Below are 19,555 nucleotides of genomic sequence, written 5' to 3' on the forward strand. Positions count from 1 at the left end.
CTGTTATACAAGCTGCACACTGACACTATACATTGTATCACAGGGTCAGAACATCAGTGCTGTCCAATAAAAAGATAAAATATTTACAAAACGTGTGGGGTGTACTCACTTTTGTGGTATACTGTAAATGTTGAAATAAACTGAACATTTGGTAAAACTTGTGAAAAAAAGGATTTCACATGTCAGAGCGCAAAGACGTAAAAGGAAGTGCATCATTTTTTCTTTTACGTTTATGCAAAATAAAATAGAGATCTTAAAAACCCACGTAACCTCAGGTAACAGCGTCCAGAATGTCGTCAATGCTGCTGCACCCAACGCCGGGCCTGCCACAGGCATAAACTCCATTCCACACTGATCTCAGTATTAGCTTACCCAGAAAGTACACCAGTCACATTTCAAGAATTTCCACTTTAAGGCCCTGTCTTCGTCACCCATTACCTGCAACTGTCCAAAATTCTTCTGATTATTACGTTATTATATAAAACAATGATCAGTGCTAATTAAGGAGCCTCTCTGCTACAGAAGACATACAAGTGCATCTCAACAAATTAGAATATTGTCAAAAACTTAATTTATTTCAATACAAAAAGAAAATGCATATATTATATAGAGTCATTACACACAGAGCGATCTATTCCTATATATTATATAGAGTCAATACACACAGAGGGATCTATTTGTATATATTATATAGAGTCATTACACACAGAGGGATCTATTCCTATATATTATATAGAGTCATTATACACAGAGGGATCTATTCCTATATATTATATAGAGTCATTACACACAGAGGACTCTATTCCTATATATATTATATAGAGTCATTACACACAGAGGGATCTATTCCTATATATTATATAGAGTCATTACACACAGAGGGATCTATTCCTATATATTATATAGAGTCATTACACACAGAGGAATCTATTCCTATATATATTATATAGAGTCATTATACACAGAGGGATCTATTCCTATATATTATATAGAGTCATTACACACAGAGGGATCTATTTCTATATATTATATAGAGTCCTTACACACAGAGGGATATATTTCTATATATTATATAGAGTCATTACACACAGATGGATCTATTCCTATATATTATATAGAGTCATTACACACAGAGGGATCTATTCCTATATATTATATAGAGTCATTATACACAGAGTGATCTATTTCAAGTGTTTATTTCTGTTACTGTTGATGATTATGGCTTACAGCCAATGAAAACCCAAAAGTCATTATCTCAGAAAATTTGAATAATTACAATAAAACACCTGCAAAGACTTCGTAAGCGTTTAAAATTGTCCCTTAGTCTGGTTCAGTAGGCTACACAATCATGGGGAAGACTGCTGACTTGACAGGTGTCCAGAAGCCAGTCATTGACACATTCCACAAGGAGGGTAAGCCACAAAATGTAATTGTTAAAGAAACTAGCTGTTCACAGAGTGCTGTATCCAAGCATATTAATGGAAGGTTGAGTGGAAGGAAAAAGTGTGGTAGAAAAGGGTCACGAGCAACGAAGATAACTGCAGCCTTGATAGGATTGGTAAGAAAATGCCATTCAAAAATTTGAAGGAGATTCACAAGGAGTGGACACTGCTGGAGTCCGTGCTTCTAGAGTCACCACTAGAGATGAGTGAACCGGTCGCGGTTCGGCCCGAGTTCGGTTCGCCGAACGGAGGTCTCGTTCGAGTTCGGTTCGGCGAACCGGTTCGGCGAACCACTCGAACCGCATAGGAAACAATGGGAGGCAATCACAAACACATAAAAACACCTAGAAAACACCCTCAAAGGTGTCCAAAAGGTGACAAACAACTCACAACACAACACAAACACATGGGAAAGTGACAAGGACATATACTCATGCGAAAACAAAAGAGCTGGACAAGGAAAAAGAGGAGGAGACACAGATATAGGCATGGCACGCCCTTCTAAAATCATGTAAAACACCACAAGGTGACTCCAAGCGGAGTCTCCCTTTTTTTCCAAAAATTGGGCCACACACACACCCCTTCAGTGGCAGCACTTGTGCCCCAGTTGTACACTTCACAGCTAGATTTGCATCAAGCACATTCCAAATCCACAAGCATTTACTCTCCCCAGGATGACACAGGGGTAGTAAATTCCTTCTGGATCCATGACTTGTTCATTTTGATGAACGTCAGTCTGTCCACATTGTCACTGGACAGACGCGTGCGCTTATCTGTCAGCACACACCCAGCAGCACTGAAGACACGTTCAGAGACAACGCTGGCTGCGGGACACGACAAAATCTCCAAGGCGTAAGTGGAGAGCTCTGGCCATTTTTCAAGATTTGAAGCCCAAAATGAGCAAGGCTCCATTTGCAAAGTCATGGCATCGATGTTCATTTGGAGATACTCCTGTATCATCCTCTCCAGCCGTTGACTATGTGTCAGACTTGTTGTCTCTGGTGGCCTTGCAAAGGAGGGTCTAAAAAAATTATGAAAAGATTCCATAAAATTGCTGTTACCAGCACCAGATACAGTCCTACTGGTACGGGTAGACTGTTGAAGATGACGAGACCGTCCCATGTTTGTCAAGTTACAACTGGGAGAATCACTCCCTGCACCTGCACGGTTGTTTGGTGGAAAAGCCGAGCTAAGATCGAGTAACAGCTTCTGCTGATACTCCTGCATACGTGCGTCCCTTTCTATGGCTGGAATTATGTCACAAAATTTGGACTTGTACCGGGGATCTAATAGTGTGGCAAGCCAGTAGTCATCATCACTTCTAATTTTGACAATACGAGGGTCATGTTGGAGGTAGTGCAGCAAGAAGGCACTCATGTGTCTTGCGCAGCCATGCGGACCAAGTCCACGCTGTGTTTGTGGCATAGAGGTGCAAACCGTTCTTTCTTCCTCTGACATCTCCCCCCAACCTCTTTCAACTGAAATTTGACCAAGGTCTCCCTCATCCGCTGAGTCTTCCATGTCCATGGACAGTTCGTCCTCCATTTCTTCATGTTCTCCTGCACCTTCCTCAACATTTCGCCTGCTACTATGCGCCCTTGTTGATCCCTGTCCCCCATGGTCACATGCCTGCCGCGTTGGTGATGATGAACGTCTGGACCTTGGTGATGTTGTTGTGTCTTGCGCATATGAATCCTCCTGTAGTTCCTCCCCTTACTGTTGTCCCACCCCCTGACTAAGTATAGTGTTTAGCGTGTGCTCCAGCATGTAAATGACTGGAATTGTCATGCTGATAATGGCATTGTCAGCGCTAAACATATTTGTCGCTATGTCGAAACTGTGCAGAAGTGTGCATAGGTCCTTAATCTGAGACCACTCCATCAGGGTGATCTTCCCCACCTCTGCATCTCGTTTGCCAAGGCTTTACGTCATGACGTATTGCACCAGGGCTCGGCGGTGCTGCCACAGTCGCAGTAACATGTGGAGAGTTGAATTCCAGCGTGTCGGCACATCGCATTTCAGGCGATGAACCGGCAGGCCGAAAGACTTCTGGAGCGATGCAAGTCGCTCAGCAGCGGTGGTTGAACGGCGGAAGTGAGCAGACAGTTTTCGTGCCCTGTTCAGAAGGCCATCTAGGCCGGGATAGTGAGTTAAAAATTGCTGGACAACAAGGTTCAACACGTGAGCCATACAAGGCACGTGTGTCACCTTGCCCAGGCGAAGGGCCGCACCCAGGTTTGCAGCATTGTCGCACACGGCCTTACCAGGCTGCAGGTTGAGTGGAGACAACCATTTATTAAACTCAGTCTCCAGTGCTGCCCACAACTCAGCCACTGTGTGACTCTTATTTCCAAGACATTTCAAGCTAAAGACCGCCTGATGCCGTTGCGCTCTGCTGCCAGCATAGTAATGAAGGGTACGTGATTCCTTCTGCGCAGTTAGAACGCTGGCGGCCTGACTAGGCAGGCTTGGGGCGGAAGTGGAGGACCCAGATGAGGTGGAGGAGGCAGAAGCAGTGGCAGAACTTGGACAGACAGAGGATTGACACACACGTCGTGGGGACAGCAAGACTTGTGCAGCAGACCCTTCACCATCTATCACCATATTTACCCAGTGCCCAGTCAGCGACATGTAACGTCCCTGTCCATGCTTACTGGTCCAAGTATCGGTGATGAAATGCACCCGTTCACACACAGAGTTTCTCAAGGAAGCGGTGATGTTGTGTGCGACATGCTGGTGTAGCGCAGGCACACCTTTCTTAGAGAAGTAGTGGCGACTGGGCATCTGGTACTGGGGCACAGCGACAGTCATAAGGTCTCTAAAATCCTGTGTGTCCACCAGGCAGAAAGGCAGCATTTCGGTAGCCAAGAGCTTACAGAGGGATAAAGTCAACCTCTTAGCTTTGTCATGGGTCGCAGGAAGTGGCCTTTTATTTGTCCACATCTGAGGGACAGAGATCTGGCTGCTGTGTGTAGACGGTGGTGAGTAGGGTGTCCCTGGAAAAATGCAGGTTTGTGAGGAAAGTGCAGGCGTAGACATGATGTTACCTTTATCCAACGTTGGTGCTATCGATGTCTGAGAGAGCTGTACACACGCACTTGTTTCCCCTTCCAAACCAACTGACGACCTACCAATCAAAATGCCTGTTGTGGTTACAGTGGTGGAAGTTGTGCGTGGAAAACCAGGTGTGACAGCTGTCCCCACAGTCCTAGAAGATGAAGAGCGCGCGGATGCACTGGAAGGGGCAGGCGGTAGATGGTCCGCTCCGCTAGGCCGCATTGCAGCACGGTGAGCTTCCCACTGGAACATATGATATTTATTCATGTGACGATTCATGGAAGAAGTTGTCAAACTGCTGAGGTTTTGCCCTCTACTAACAGAACCACGACAAATTTTACAGATCACATCATTTGGGCGATCTTTTGCTATGTCAAAAAAGGACCAGGCTAGGCAAGGCTTAGAGGGCATGCGACCTGCTGATCCACCCCGACTAATGCTCAGAGGCAGAGTGGTGGCTGAGGATGCAGTTGTAGACGTGCTACCAGTACTCATCCTCTGTCCAGGAAGGCGCAAGGTAACTTCGTCATCAGTTGCATCCTCCTCCACCGCCTCTGTTGACCTCCTCGAGTGCCTGACTGTGGGTTGACAGTAGGTGGGATCTAGAACTTCCTCATCAATTGTTGTGTTTGCACTCCCCTCACCCTCAGACCGAGCCTCTTCTTGCCCTGACAGAATATTTAAGTTGTCATCCCAATCTGGTATCTGCATCTCATCGTCATCAGTATGTTCCTCATTGTCTATAACAACAGGTGTTACAGTTTGTGAAAAAAGGTCAACATTATGCTCAGAAACTTGGTCCTCACGGCCTGAATCAGAGTCACAAAAGTTCTGGGCATCACTGCAGATCATTTCCTGGTCTGTACTCACTGTAGCTTGGGAGCAGACCTCTGATTCCCAGGCTATAGTGTGACTGAACAGCTCTGCAGACTTAGCCATCTCATTTCCACCATACTGTGCAGGGCGGATGGAGACTTCAGAGCTGGGAGAAAGCAAGTGTGATTGGGCTGACAACTCAGAGGACTGGTGTTTTTTGGATGCGATAGTTGAGGTGGTGGAGAGGGCACTTGTTGGACCACTTGAGATCCATTCAAGCATTTTCCTTTTTTGACCATCATCTAGCTTTGTTCCAGTTGTTCGTGTCCGTAAAAAAGGGAGCACATCGGATTGTCCACGGCAAGTAGTAGACATCTTACTTTTGCTGGAAGATGGTCTATCTTCGGCAGATGTTAATGGAACTTTGCCACCTTCCCCATGGACAAACCCTTTTTTTTCCTTTTCCAACACGCCTTTTCCCCTTTCCACCAGCATCTGTCATTTTGCCACTCATTTTGATTGCGACAAGATTGTGCACTTAAAATGTGATAGTAAAAATTGAGAGGTGGTGTAGATTGCAGCGGTGGTCTAGCTTTATTAACAGCAGAATAATAAAGAATAATTATCCCTGACAATGCAACTACGGCCCTTAAACTGGCAGGATAGTTTGCTAGTATAATGGCTTAGTAACAATGAGTTTGAATGTGCAATTCAGAGGTGCTGCAAATAGATTTGCACCAGTGGGACACTAATGGAAGTCCAACAGCCACTTTTAGGATGCCACTAAGTTTCCTCAGTGTTTGCTAGTATAATGGCTTAGTAACAAGGAGTTTGAGTGTGCAATGCAGAGGTGCTGCAAATAGATTTGCACTAGTGGGACAGTAATGGAAGTCCAACAGCCACTTTTAGGATGCCACTAAGTTTCCTCAGTGTTTGCTAGTATAATGGCTTAGTAACAATGAGTTTGAGTGTGTAAAGGGCAGGAGGGTACAGTGGCAGGGTTGTGGGTCTGGGTAGAGGAAAGGAAGCCTGCCTTCCTATCCCTCCTAATGGGGAAATGCAGCAAGGAAATCCCTGACCTTAGCTACACAGACGCTGTTATCTTGTGTAGCTGTTAAACTCTGTTTCCACGGACCTGACTGTCACCTATGGCTCTGACCCTGCCGGTATTAGCCCTTACAAGGACTAATAGAAACTTCTATCCCTATTCTGTATAGCGCTGTGTGTAGAGCGTACACAGCAGTATCGGAGACAGGAGCTACGCCAGCGGTGACTGACACCCAGACGCAGAAGGCAGATAATGGCGTCCAGACGGGCAGATGCCCGTATTTATAATGCAGGGACATATGACATGGACATCCTATCACACATGCCGTTGCTTCTCTGGCTAAAAGTCCACTTAGCTGTGTGTGTGTCTGGGATTGGCTGACATGCTGGCCCGCCCCACTACACGCGCGCGCTTAGGGAAGGAAGACAAGGCAAAAAAAAAAAAAAGGGCGATCGCCGTTATCCCAACAGCAGTGATCTGAATGCGCTGTTCCCGCACACTATACACTGAAATTTCATAATAGTGTGAGTCACAGAGTGGCTTACACTGTTACAGCAGAAAGCCAGCTAGGAATTAGCTTGTCTTTTTGCTGCTAGAACCGTTCTCAAACGTAACTAGAACTATCGAGCTTTAGCAAAAAGCTCGAGTTCTAGTTCGATCTAGAACAGGCCCCAAAATCACTCGAGCCGCGAACTGGAGAACCTCGAACCGCGAACCGCGCTCAACTCTAGTCACCACACACAGACGTATCCAGGACATGGGCTACAACTGTCACATTCCTTGTGTCAGGCCACTCATGACCAATAGACAATGTCAGAAGCGTCTTACCTGGGCCAAGGAGAAAAAGAACTGGACTGTTCTCAGTGTCCAAGGTGTTGTTTTCAGATGAAAGTAAATTTTGCATTTCATTTGGAAATCGCGGTCCCAGAGTCTGGAGGAAGAGTGGAGAGGCCACAATCCAAGCTGCTGAGGTCTAGTGTGAAGTCTCCACAATCAGTGATGGTTTGGGGAGCCATGTCATCTGCTGGTGTAGCTCCACTGTGCTTTATCAAGACCAAAGTCAGCGCAGATGTCTACCAGGAAATTTTACAGCACTTCATGCTTCCCTCTGCCGACAAGCTTTTTGGAGATGGAAATTTCATTTTCCAGCAGGACTTGGCCCCTGTCCACACTGCCAAAAGTACCAATACATGGTGTAATAACCACAGTATCACTGGGCTTGATTGGCCAGCAAACTCACCTGACCTAAACCCTATAGAGAATCTATGAGAGACAACAGAGCCAACAATGCAGACGAGCTGAAGGCGGCTATCAAAGCAACCAGGGCTTCCATAACACCTCAGCAGTGCCACAGGCTGATCACCTCCATGCCACGCCGCATTGATGCAGGAATTCATGCAAAGAAAGCCCCAACCAAGTATTGAAGCATGTACTGTACAGACTTTTCAGTAGGCACCAACATTTCTAAGGTTAAAATCATTTTTTCAGTTGGTCTTATATAATATTCTAATTTTCTGAGATAATAACTTTTAGGTTTTCATTGGCTGTAAGCCATAATCATCAACATTAAATGAAATAAACATTTGAAATAGATCCCTCTGTGTATAACGACTCTATATAATATATAGGAATAGATCCCTCTGTGTGTAATGACTCTATATAATATATAGGAATAGATCCCTCTGTGTATAACGACTCTATATAATATATAGGAATAGATCCCTCTGTGTGTAATGATTCTATATAATATATAGGAATAGATCACTCTGTGTGTAACGACTCTACCGTATATAATATATAGGAATAGATCCCTCTGTGTGTAATGATTCTATATAATATATAGAAATAGGTTACTCTATTTGTAATGACTCTATATAATATATAGGATTAGATCACTCTGTGTGTAATGACTCTATATAATATATAGAAATAGATCCCTGTGTGTAATGACTCTATATAATCTATAGAAATAGATCCCTCTGTGTGTAATGACTCTATATAATATATAGGAATAGATCCCTCTGTGTGTAATGACTCTAAATAATATATAGAAATAGATCCCTCTGTGTGTAATGACTCTATATAATATATAGAAATAGATCCCTCTGTGTGTAATGACTCTTTATAATATATAGAAATAGATCCCTCTTTGTGTAATTACTCTATATAATATATAGAAATAGATCCCTCTGTGTGTAATGACTCTATATAATATATAGAAATAGATCCCTCTGTGTGTAATGACTCTTTATACTATATAGAAATAGATCCCTCTTTGTGTAATTACTCTATATAATATATAGAAATAGATCCCTTTGTGTGTAATGACTCTATATAATATATAGAAATAGATCCCTCTGTGTGTAATGACTCTATATAATATATAGGAATAGATCCCTCTGTGTGTAATGACTCTAAATAATATATAGAAATAGATCCCTCTGTGTGTAATGACTCTATATAATATATAGAAATAGATCCCTCTGTGTGTAATGACTCTATATAATATATAGAAATAGATCCTTCTGTGTGTAATGACTCTATAATATACGCATTTCCCTTTTTTTGTTTGGAATTACTGCAGTAAATTCACTTTTTGATCATATTCTAATTTATTACATACTTGTATATGGCATAAGCAGCAATGATTTTGTTTTCTTTTTGTTTTGTTATGACCTTTTGTACTTTTACATTTACATTATTATTTTCCTTTTACAGGAGGCTTCGATTTATATTCGGCCCATTCTTCATCCAATGACGCTTCAACAAACTCGTTTTCTGTGCTTTCTTAGGACACATGGTTCCTTGATTCGTTATTTGCTCTGGTTTTTTAAATAATTTTTTTTATGCCTTGTCTTTCTCTTTGCACTGGAGAATTTTGCACCAAGCTAAGTAGAATGAGTGCACAATTGTTTGATGAATTGATTGATGAATCCCTCTCTCTGTCCCCCCAGCCCTCTTTAGCTTATCTTCATTAATAGGTCTCTTCCAATCTGCATAGATGGAGTGGCCCTGCTGTAGGGACAGACCTGTCAATGTAACCAATGTCATGTAATATGAAGGTCTTGATGTCACATTGTGACATCACATCTAATGATTGTCACTTTGCTTGCAGGCAGTTTTGATTTTATAGACTTCAATGTAAGCCGCTTCAGACTGCAACATGTCTGACATGTTATTTAGCCAAATTTCAGCTTTAAATAAATGTGCACTAGCAAGTCGCACATGTTACTGCTTTGGCCTACCCTTAAAGGGAACCCTTTAAAATGTATCATTATTATAAATGAAATTACAATTATGATAAATGATTTCTTAATATATCTATGTGATAAGTTATTTTTTGAATGCAGACAGAATGAATGTTATCGTTCAACTAAAAAAGTCAACATAAGCAAGCAACAATACTCACAGGAAAGAATAACACACCCCTATCATAGCTTGGAGCAGATTTTACACTGTGTGAGACATATACTGACAGACAGTTATGATCTCCTGGTCTAACCATGAGCATGAGTTCAGCTGAGCTTGGCTGTGTCACATTACAAATCCTTCTATTAGTTATGAAAAGTTAACTCATTGGTTTGATTGTTTCTATCTCCGCAAGTAGTGATGAAATAAAATTTTATATATATATATATATATATATATATATATTTTTACTTTTATTTTATTTTTTTCCTGCAGCCACTATGACACTATGTGTCCAGTTAAAAATTAAAAATTTAGTGAAAGGTCCTTTTTAAAGCCTGTTTTACACCTTACACATCGTATGTGATGTGACTCGCCCCCATCGTAGGTGCAGCACATTCAATTTGTTGACCGTGTCGCACAAACAATTATTTCCCGTCACACGTACTTACCTTCCATACGACCTCGATCTGGGCGGCGAACATCCACTTCCTGGAGTGGGAGGGACGTTCAGCATCACAGCGACGTCACGCGGCAGCCGGTCAATAGAAGCGGAGGGGCGGAGATGAGCGGGACGTAAACATCCCACCCACCTCCTTCCTTCCGCATTGCCGGCGGGAGCCGCAGGACGCAGGTAAGCTGCAGTTCAGCGTTCCCGGGGTGTCACACACTGCGATGTGTGCTGCCTCGGGAACAAAATACAAATATATACATGTGGAGCCTCCTCCCTGATGAAGATAAATCTAAAGAAAATCGAAACGTACGTAGGTGATGTTTGAGGTCCTTTTTGTGACTTGACCCCCACATGAGGCATTTATATCGGTTTATTGGTCACAGCAACGTTTTTTGGTGCCAGATATGTCTGTACATCTGCTATTATGGGGCTGATGGCGTGCATATACCCAAATGTATATATTTATATATATGTATTATCTGACCTCTACAGAGTAAGACTCTAAATACCTGATTGTGCAACAGATGTTTGCCCTAGGAATTCCTTTAAATATCTGGGCACCCATACTGAAGCTTATTATTAGGGGTATATATGTATTTTAGTAAGGGTTTCTTCACCTTTGAACCCTACTACATGCGTTCAGCATCTGTCCCAATATGCCCCATTACTGACTGCTATTAACCTTATGGGGGTCCTGCCGTTGACTTTTTATATGTTTTTATGAAATTTTGGATGTTCACCTTATGTCTCATGTGATAAATAAAATTGTATTTATTTGCACTCAAAAAACTCTTGTTCCTCGTTTCTCATGATATGTATTTGAGTTTGTGCCTGTTGTGGGGATTCGTTAGAATCAATACCCACGCCATTAATTTTATGGTTTCGTGGAGCATTTCTCTCCTAACTATTCACTTTAATAAGTCTACAGATATTAAAGGGAAGCTGTCACCAGATTTGTCCCTTGTAAACTGTGGCCACCATCAATAAACCCTTATATACAGCATTCCAGAATACTGTATATAAGAGCCAAGACCTCTCTGTATAACATAAAAAAGATCTTTTATTATACTCACCTGTGTGGCAGTCGGATCTGTTGGGCGCTGCTGTTCTCTGTCCCATGCTTCCTCTCTTCATTACATCGCCTTGCTCTTTACCAGCTCAGTATGGATGACGCATCCTATGTCGTACACACAGAGGCCTCCATTGGGCTCCTGTCCATGCGCACGTCTCTCTGTCCTGCTAAGGGTAGATCAAAGTATTGTAGTGCGCATGCGCAGGCGGTCTTTGACCTTTCCTTGAGCCTGCGCATTACAGTACTTTCCTCTGTCCTCAGCCGGGCAGAGAAAAGTGTGCATGGGCAGGAGTGCAACGGAGGCGTCTGTGTGGATGATGTAGCACGCGTCATCCACACGGAGCTAGGAAGAATGACGGCAATGGGAGGAAGAGAGGAGAAGTTGGACTAGTGACACTCATCAGACCCGCCTGCCCCGCCTGCCCCTGGGTATAATAAACACTTTTTTATATTATAGAGAGTGGCCTGGGCTCTTATATACAGAGTTCTAGAATGCTGTATATAAGGGATGACTGGTGCTGGCCGCAGCTTATAAGGGACAAATCTGGTGATAGGTTTGCTTTAAAAGTTTGTAAAAGTCCAAATTCATTGCCATCCTCTCAGTTTAAAATGCCTATTAAGGGTTGACAGAGCTTCAACCTATGGACCATGTTGAAGAATATACAGTAAATATGGCTCTGGCTGCATGTGGCATAGATATTGTGCATGTAGTGTATAGTGTACATACACATATCTATTCAGTTTTATTGTACAAAGTTTTTTAAAATAAATGTTATATTGTTACAAGCAATTTCTCTCTTATTTTTGATACGTACAGATTTCCTTATTTTAATATGGTCAAATTTTAATGTTTATGTAATTTTTGATATTCTGTGATATACTTTGTCTTTTCATTTTTTAACATTTTTAAATTTTAAATTTTTTATTTAAATTTTAAATTTTTAAAAATCTTTGATTCAGGACAGTGAATGAAAACACTGTTCATACTCAGGGGAAGAAAATCTATCTTGACTTGCACCTTGGACATACAGGTGTACAGCTTGTTGTAGTGTTTCAGAGATCCATCTTGTAATGCGCCATTCACCAGTGTGAGAAAAACATGACCAAAACTAATTTTTAAGGCTCTAAGACAGGGACCGCACATAGAAAAAATGTAATGCATTCTTTGCAGAACAAAGTGACATTTTTAGTGGTACCATATTTTTTTCTATACACCTTTGGATCACTTTTTTTACCATTTTCACTTGTTTTTTTAATAACAAATGTGCACTTTTTTTGTTTATTTTAGTTGATTATATAAAGTATTTTAAATGGTAAAAAAAAGTAATGCTTTATTTTGAATTTTTTTTTTTACCTTTTTTTCCTCTTCTTGTAAGTAATATTGTTTTACAAATAGCACCATACAGTAATAGTAATCATGTAATAATGTGCCCATCTTGAGCCCCATCCTGTAGTAATGTCCCTATCCTGGTCCCCTTGTAGTAATGTGCCAATCCTTGTCCCCATACTGTAGTAATGTGCTCATTCTTGTCCTCATCCTGCAGTAATGTGCCCTTTATTGTCCTTGCACAGTAGTATTGTGCCCTTCTTTGTCCCCTTCCAGTAGTAATGTGTCCATTCTTGTCCCATCCTGTAGTAATGTGCTCCATCATTATTTCATCCTGTAGTAATGTGCCCATCATTGTCCCCATCCAGTAGTAATGTGCCAATCCTTGTCCCCATTCAGTAGTAATGTGCCCATCTTTGTCCCATCCAGTAGTAATGTGCCCATACTTGTCCCCATCCTGTAGTAATGCCCCCATCCTTGTCCCCTTGTAGTAATGTGCAAATCCTTGTTTCCATCCTGTAGTAATGTGCCCAATCTTGTCCTCGCCCTGCAGTAATGGGCAGTTTATTGTCCTTGCCTAGCAGTATTGTGTCCATCTTTGTCCCCATGCAGTAGTAATGTGCCTATCCTTGTCCACATCCTGTACTAATGTGCCCTTCATTGTCCCCTTCTAGTAGTATTGTGTTCATCCTTGTGCCCATCCTGTAGTAATGTGCTCCATCATTGTCTCATCCTGTAGTAATGTGCCCTCCTTGTCCCCATCCAGTAGTAATGTGCTCATCATTGTCCCCATCCTGTAGTAATGTGCTCATCCTTGTCCCCATCATGTAGTAATGTGCTCATCCTTGTCCCAATCCTGTAGTGATTTGCCCATTCTTGTCCCCATTCTGTAATAAAGGGCCTCATCATTGTCACCATCTAGTAGTAATGTGTCCATCCTTGTGCTCTGTAGTAATGTGCCCATCTTTGTCTGCATCCTGTAGTAATGTGCCCATTCTTGTCCCCATGCTGTACTAATGTGCCCATGCTGGTCCTTTTCTTGTAGTAATATCCCCTTTCCTAGTCCTCCTGTATCAATGTCCCATCCTGTAGTACTGCTCCTATTATGTCGTGCTTCATACACACACAGATTCTTCTCACCTGTCCTCCGTTCCCTCGGTGTCCTCTGTTCCGCTTCTTGCGGCCTGCAGACACGCAGACCCCTTAACAATTACTGCCATCAGTGCTTATCTTCAGATAAATGATTTGCAGCACTAAATAGAGACAAGATCTCTGACCAATCAGAGGCCAGCAGCTGACGTCATATATCGATGTCAGTTGCTGGCCTCTGATTGGCCGGTGGCTGCCATTGAAATAGCTGTGCAGACAGCTTGTCTCTGGATGAGCCTAGAATCTATGGGCTCCTTCCAGGTTAATGGGCGTGTTGATGTTTCCTCCCATCTTGTTCCCCCCTCCCCCCCCCCTCACCTTGGGGTCTTACCCCCAGACCCCCTTTTCTATTAAAAACCAACTCCATGACCCCATGGACTTAAAAAAAATAATTTTTATTCTGTCTGGAAACATTGGGCTGCATTTTGAACACGCCCATATCGCGTGACAGAAAATACAATATACCTGGAAGGAGCCCATACAGTCTAGCAAATACTGCTCATCTGAGCGTGGTACCTCAAATCATTCAACTGATTAACACTGGAACTACAGGTTTGCCCTTATTAGTGTTCATTCAATATTAAATATCAGTCTACTCTGTCTTACTGATCTAATACTGGAAATATGAGGGGTGATGAGTTAAGAAGAGGCTGCTCACACTGCTGTCAACCCTGTCTTTCTGGTATAATGCTGGGTATATTACAGATGCTAATACAAGAAGAGGTTGCTTACACTGTTGTCCACCCTGTCTATCTGGTCTAATCTGGGTATATTACAGATGCTAATATAAGAAGAGGCTGCTTACACTGCTGTCCACCCTGACTATCTGATCTAATACTGTAGATATCAGGGGTGTTGAGGTTAAACAGTGTCTGCTCACACTGCTATCCACCCTTTCTGATCTAATACTGGCGATACGAGGGGTGATGAAGTAAGAAGCCACTTACCCTGCTGTACACCTTGTGTATCTGGTCAAATGCTGAAGAAATTACAGATCTTAATGTAAGAAGAGGCTGCTCACACTGTTGTCTTCCCTGACTATCTTATATAATACTGTAGATATCAAGGGTGCTGAGGTTACACTGCTGTCCTTTTTTCTATTTGACTTAATACTGCTGCGCTTGTTTTTTTCCAGCAGCCTCATTGAAAATTAATGGAGAGGCGGTTAGCCATCAAACATCAAATCTGCTGCTCCATTTTGTAACAGGGATAAAAGTTTACAGTGAGAGATAAAACTCACTTTTTTGCTAATTATTGCGGCAACCAAAAGTGACATACCCAATGATCAGAAAGTTATCAACTTTAATATTATATTTTTGAGTGGGGAAGGAGTCAGCACTTAGACTTTAGTGTTAAGTGGGCTTTCACTGCAATTGTGGTAAACCTCTATGTGGATTTTACCCCTGAAGTGCCCCCTCTGTGCCTCCATATAATAATAGAGCCCCTTTGTGCTTCCCTACTGTAGTTGTGTCCCAGGCTCCAGCCATGTCTTTACATGGTAATAGTGCTCCTTTGAACCCCCACAAAGAAAATAGCAGACTTGCATGGTAACTGAGCCCCATCAGTGCCTCCACACAGTAATAGTGCCCCCTCTCTCTCCACATAGTAATAGTGAATAGTGACTCTTCCCAATAATAATGCCCTTTCTGCCCCCAATAATGTCCCGCCCCCATACAGTTCTCCTATGACTTAATAATAAACTTATCTCACTCGACTGGTGGCCATCTTTGTCTTCCTCCAACCTGTTGACCTGACCGTAGCAAGGTGATGAAGCGATGGCATTGCGCTGCCTGACGTCCTACTAGAGAAAGTGGTGTAGTAGTGGTGCAGTAATATTTTGGGCATGTATATTGCAGCTTTAATTATTACCTCCTGACGAAGCGAGTGTGAAACGCGCGTCGAGGTGCTGGGCAGTGTGCTCCAACTCCTGGTTTGTATTCTCTTGCCTCTCTCCTGGCCTCAGGGGTGCTGCCATATTTGTTTGCCCTCTGTTATACTGAATTCATGCATATCGGCTCTATTTCATTATACCAGCGGTGTGGGTCATCTATATATGCCATATATGCTGTCATCTGATGTGTAATTCAATTTTCATGTCTATTGCACTATGGTTTTTGGGCCATTATCTTATATGCATGTATGCAGGTTTATATTGGTATTTTTCTGATTAAGGTTTTATGTATAGGCTCCCTATGTATGTTGCACTTGCACTTTATAATTTCTAAACTTTTGGTTAGCTAGTGAGATTTATTAACTATCTATTTGGAAAGTATCTTATAATTTTTTGCAACCCAGGGGTTTATACTCTGGATAAAATCCGCTTTTTCAATATTCATATTGACCAAACTGCACCAGTTTCTTCTTTGTATGTTTTTATGGGGTAGGGTTTTTTACTTGTGGGTACCAGCACTAATTTAATTGTTTGTAATATTTATATGATGAAATAAAAATATTGAATTTTCATAACCATACAGGTTTTTTTGCTATTTATTTATCTTCATGCAGATTCTATTTATGGGTTAATCGCTTTACTTTATTACCCTCCTTCCAAACAATGGATGCGAGACCACTCTACATTTTTAACCCCTCGTTGACTTTACCTTGCTTACTTGTAAAATCCCATACCTACAGTAAGTGCAGCGATGTTCTGACCGAGCCTCCGCCCCGCTGTGTGCACATCTACCATTCAAATCCATATGGAAATCCTGTGTATACAGCAGAATCGATCAATCCAACCCTACAAGTATCTGACAACAATCAGAGGCCGGGGATGTTTAACAAGAATTAGGCTTCATTTGCTTCTGATAGTTATTAAAATCAGGATGTGTCATTGCGGCAGGCTCTGCGCGTCAGATAATAGGGCAGTCATGCATTTGGTGAACAGACCCGGACAATGGCAGGAACCGACCTCTATATATGGACATTAAGGACTGATTATAATAGGAGGTAAGTGACCCTTATCTATGTGATGACACCTAATGTATCCTACAGGACCTTGTGTTGTACATGAATATGATTGGACAAATCTTAAATAGGTTATCCACTACTTTTATGCACTTTCTTGCAGTTCAAACAGAATGTCAAGGCTGCTGCTGATTAGCTGCAGCGGTCACTTGATTGCCTCTAATGGAAAAGTAAGCCATTACTTTTATGCACCCTCTTTCAGATTGGATGATGTCAGGGCTGTTGCCGATCAGTTGCCACTGGCTGGCTGCAGGGGTCACTTAATGCCCCTCACCAAAAGCGGTAGAACATCATAGTTACATAATTTGAAAAAAGACGTAGGCCCATCAATGTCAACCTTTCTCCACCATTATACATTCTCTGTCACTAAATTGTTTCCCTATATGTGGTGAGGAAATCATCCAGCCCTTTTTTTTAAAGCTGTTATAGTATCTGCCATTACTACCTCTTGTGGTCGGCATTCCACAGTCTGACCGCTCTAACTGTAAAGAACCCTTTCCTATTTAGCTGTCAGAATCGCTTTTCTTCCACTCGCAGTGAGTGTCCCCTGGTCCTTAGTATTGTCTTTGGAAGAAATAAGTCATGTGCCAGTCCTTTATATTGACCACACATGTATTTATACATATAAATGAGATCTCCTCTGAGACGTCTTTTTTCTAAGCTAAACATATCTAACTTTTTCAACCTGTCATCATATGGGAGGCCTCCATTCCTTGTAATAGTCTAGTTACCGTCTTTGAACTGCCTCTAACTTCTGAATGTCCTTTGTAATATGTCAAGCCCAAACCTGGATCCCATATTCCAGATCAGTGTCTGGAAATGCATATATATATATATATATATATATATATATATATATATATATATATATATATATATATATATATATATATATATATATATATATATATATATATATATATATATATATATATATATATAATAGATATATTTTTTTATATATATATATATATATATATATATATAAAAATATATATATAATGAAACTGAGTAGAAGTAGTTAACATACCCTTATGAATATGAGTACAAGACATAGAGGTTTTCTTAAAGCAGCACAGTGGATGTGTATTGTTTGCAGTGCTGGAATGTAACCTCCCTGTCATATACTCATTGTCCAACGGCTTTATCATTTTTTTTGTCGCTGTTCTGGTCCTATGGCACCATATTGTGCCCTTAACTTTTGAAGTCAGAAGTTACACCACAAGGTTTCAAATCAAGTCTATGAGAGCCAGAATGAGGCCAGAACGAGGCTCCCATAGACTTGTATTGAGTTGTGGCCCCCGGCACATCCATGAAACACTGGAGCTGCCAGCAGATCGCAGACCGACTAAAGCGACGCTGGAAAAAGATGAAGATGGGCGCCGATGAGGATCAGAAAGGGGGCAGGGGACTTACATTTAAAGCACCAAACAGCGGTAAAATTAACAGAAGAACACTGGAGTGGTGCTTTAAGTTTATGCTGAAATTGGAGAGACACGTTGTTTTTCCCTATTACTTTTTTAATGGTCTCATTTTTATGTTGTTGCAACAGGCAGTTAAACAAAAAGATCATAAAGAAAGTGTTGCACATTAAACTTTATTGCCAAAACAAGTATGTGTACCCCTGAGAGCACATTTCTACTCCTACAGAGTCTAGAGAAAATGTGTCTGCGGGGCATTGTGGATGGTGATCTGTGGTTTTTGTGCTGGTCCTCAATCATGGAAAAAAGTTTGATGCACTTTCGGAATACTGTAGTCAGTGATAGAACAAAGCATAGGTGACTTTTATAATATTTTTACTACAACTCTGAAATATGCATGGTCTACCTCTACATGGTAGTGTTTAGGCTTGGGGGGTCTAGGACACAAAATTGAAGGTGGATGTCAAGTTTCAAGCCCTCAGCTCCCAGCTATCACAATTCCTCTGTGCGAGCATCTTGCCTTTGGAGATGCTCTACTGCTCTTTCCTGAGTTACTGAGCTAGCAACGCAGGGTTCCACGTTGGTGCTGATTACTCAGGTATTCCTCCTTACTGGTAATTGCTCAGGCTTCTTTACTGAGCATGCTCGCCCAGGACCTCGCCAGTTGTATTTTCTGGTTCTGCTGTTGTGCTGTTGCCTCTGCTAGTGTTCTAATCTTTGTTCCCTGACCCCGGACTGTTATTTGACTCTGCCAGGTTCCTGTTCCTGTAGTTACCTCCTGCCTTTTGAACTCGGACCGTTATCTGACTACGTCTTTGTTTTCTCCCTGAACCTATTATGTGCTCTCCTGGATTCCTGACCCTCGGATATTCACCAGACTCCATGTCCGTTTAGTCATTGTGCTCATACGTGTCCTCCCGTTACCAGACCCCGGCTTCCCTGACTATTCTTCCATCCATTCTGCCCCTAAGTAGTGACTGCATCATACCAGTCCTAACATCAAATTTGCCGCCAATCTACCTTACTCCCTTTGGTATCGGGTGCAGTGACTGTAATCCTAATAGTCTGAATGATGACAGAGCTTTCAGTATAATATCATTAGTTGATGACAAAGTCCTCTACCTACTGCGCTCTGTATAAGCAGCAACAATATTGACTGATGAGCACTGCACATCTGCTGCGCTGTTTCCCCAGCGCTCTGCTCCTCCTCCCACTTTTGTGAAAGGAAAGACAGGAACCTCCTGGGAGGGCTGTTGACAAATTAACAAAAAAAGTGTCACCTATAAAATCAACAATAAAAAATGATAATAATATTATACATTAACACTAATATAATAACATTTACATTTTTACATTCACTGGTGCTAAGGTTAAGGATATAGAAGGGTTAGGGATAG

The 19,555-nt window shown here is 41.9% G+C and overlaps 1 protein-coding gene across 1 annotated transcript in view; it reads left to right on the plus strand.

Moving 5' to 3' along the window:
- LOC142296986 (adhesion G protein-coupled receptor F5-like) overlaps positions 1-10,008 on the plus strand; it is a 154,503-nt gene extending 144,495 nt beyond the window's left edge. The window contains 1 exon segment of the mRNA XM_075341173.1: positions 9,082-10,008. Coding sequence (XP_075197288.1) covers positions 9,082-9,155 — 74 coding nt within the window. The 3' untranslated portion in view covers positions 9,156-10,008.
- Positions 10,009-19,555: the final 9,547 nt, after the last annotated feature.

This window comes from Anomaloglossus baeobatrachus, chromosome 3 (assembly GCF_048569485.1).
Source record: "Anomaloglossus baeobatrachus isolate aAnoBae1 chromosome 3, aAnoBae1.hap1, whole genome shotgun sequence".
Taxonomy (NCBI): Eukaryota; Metazoa; Chordata; class Amphibia; order Anura; family Aromobatidae; genus Anomaloglossus; species Anomaloglossus baeobatrachus.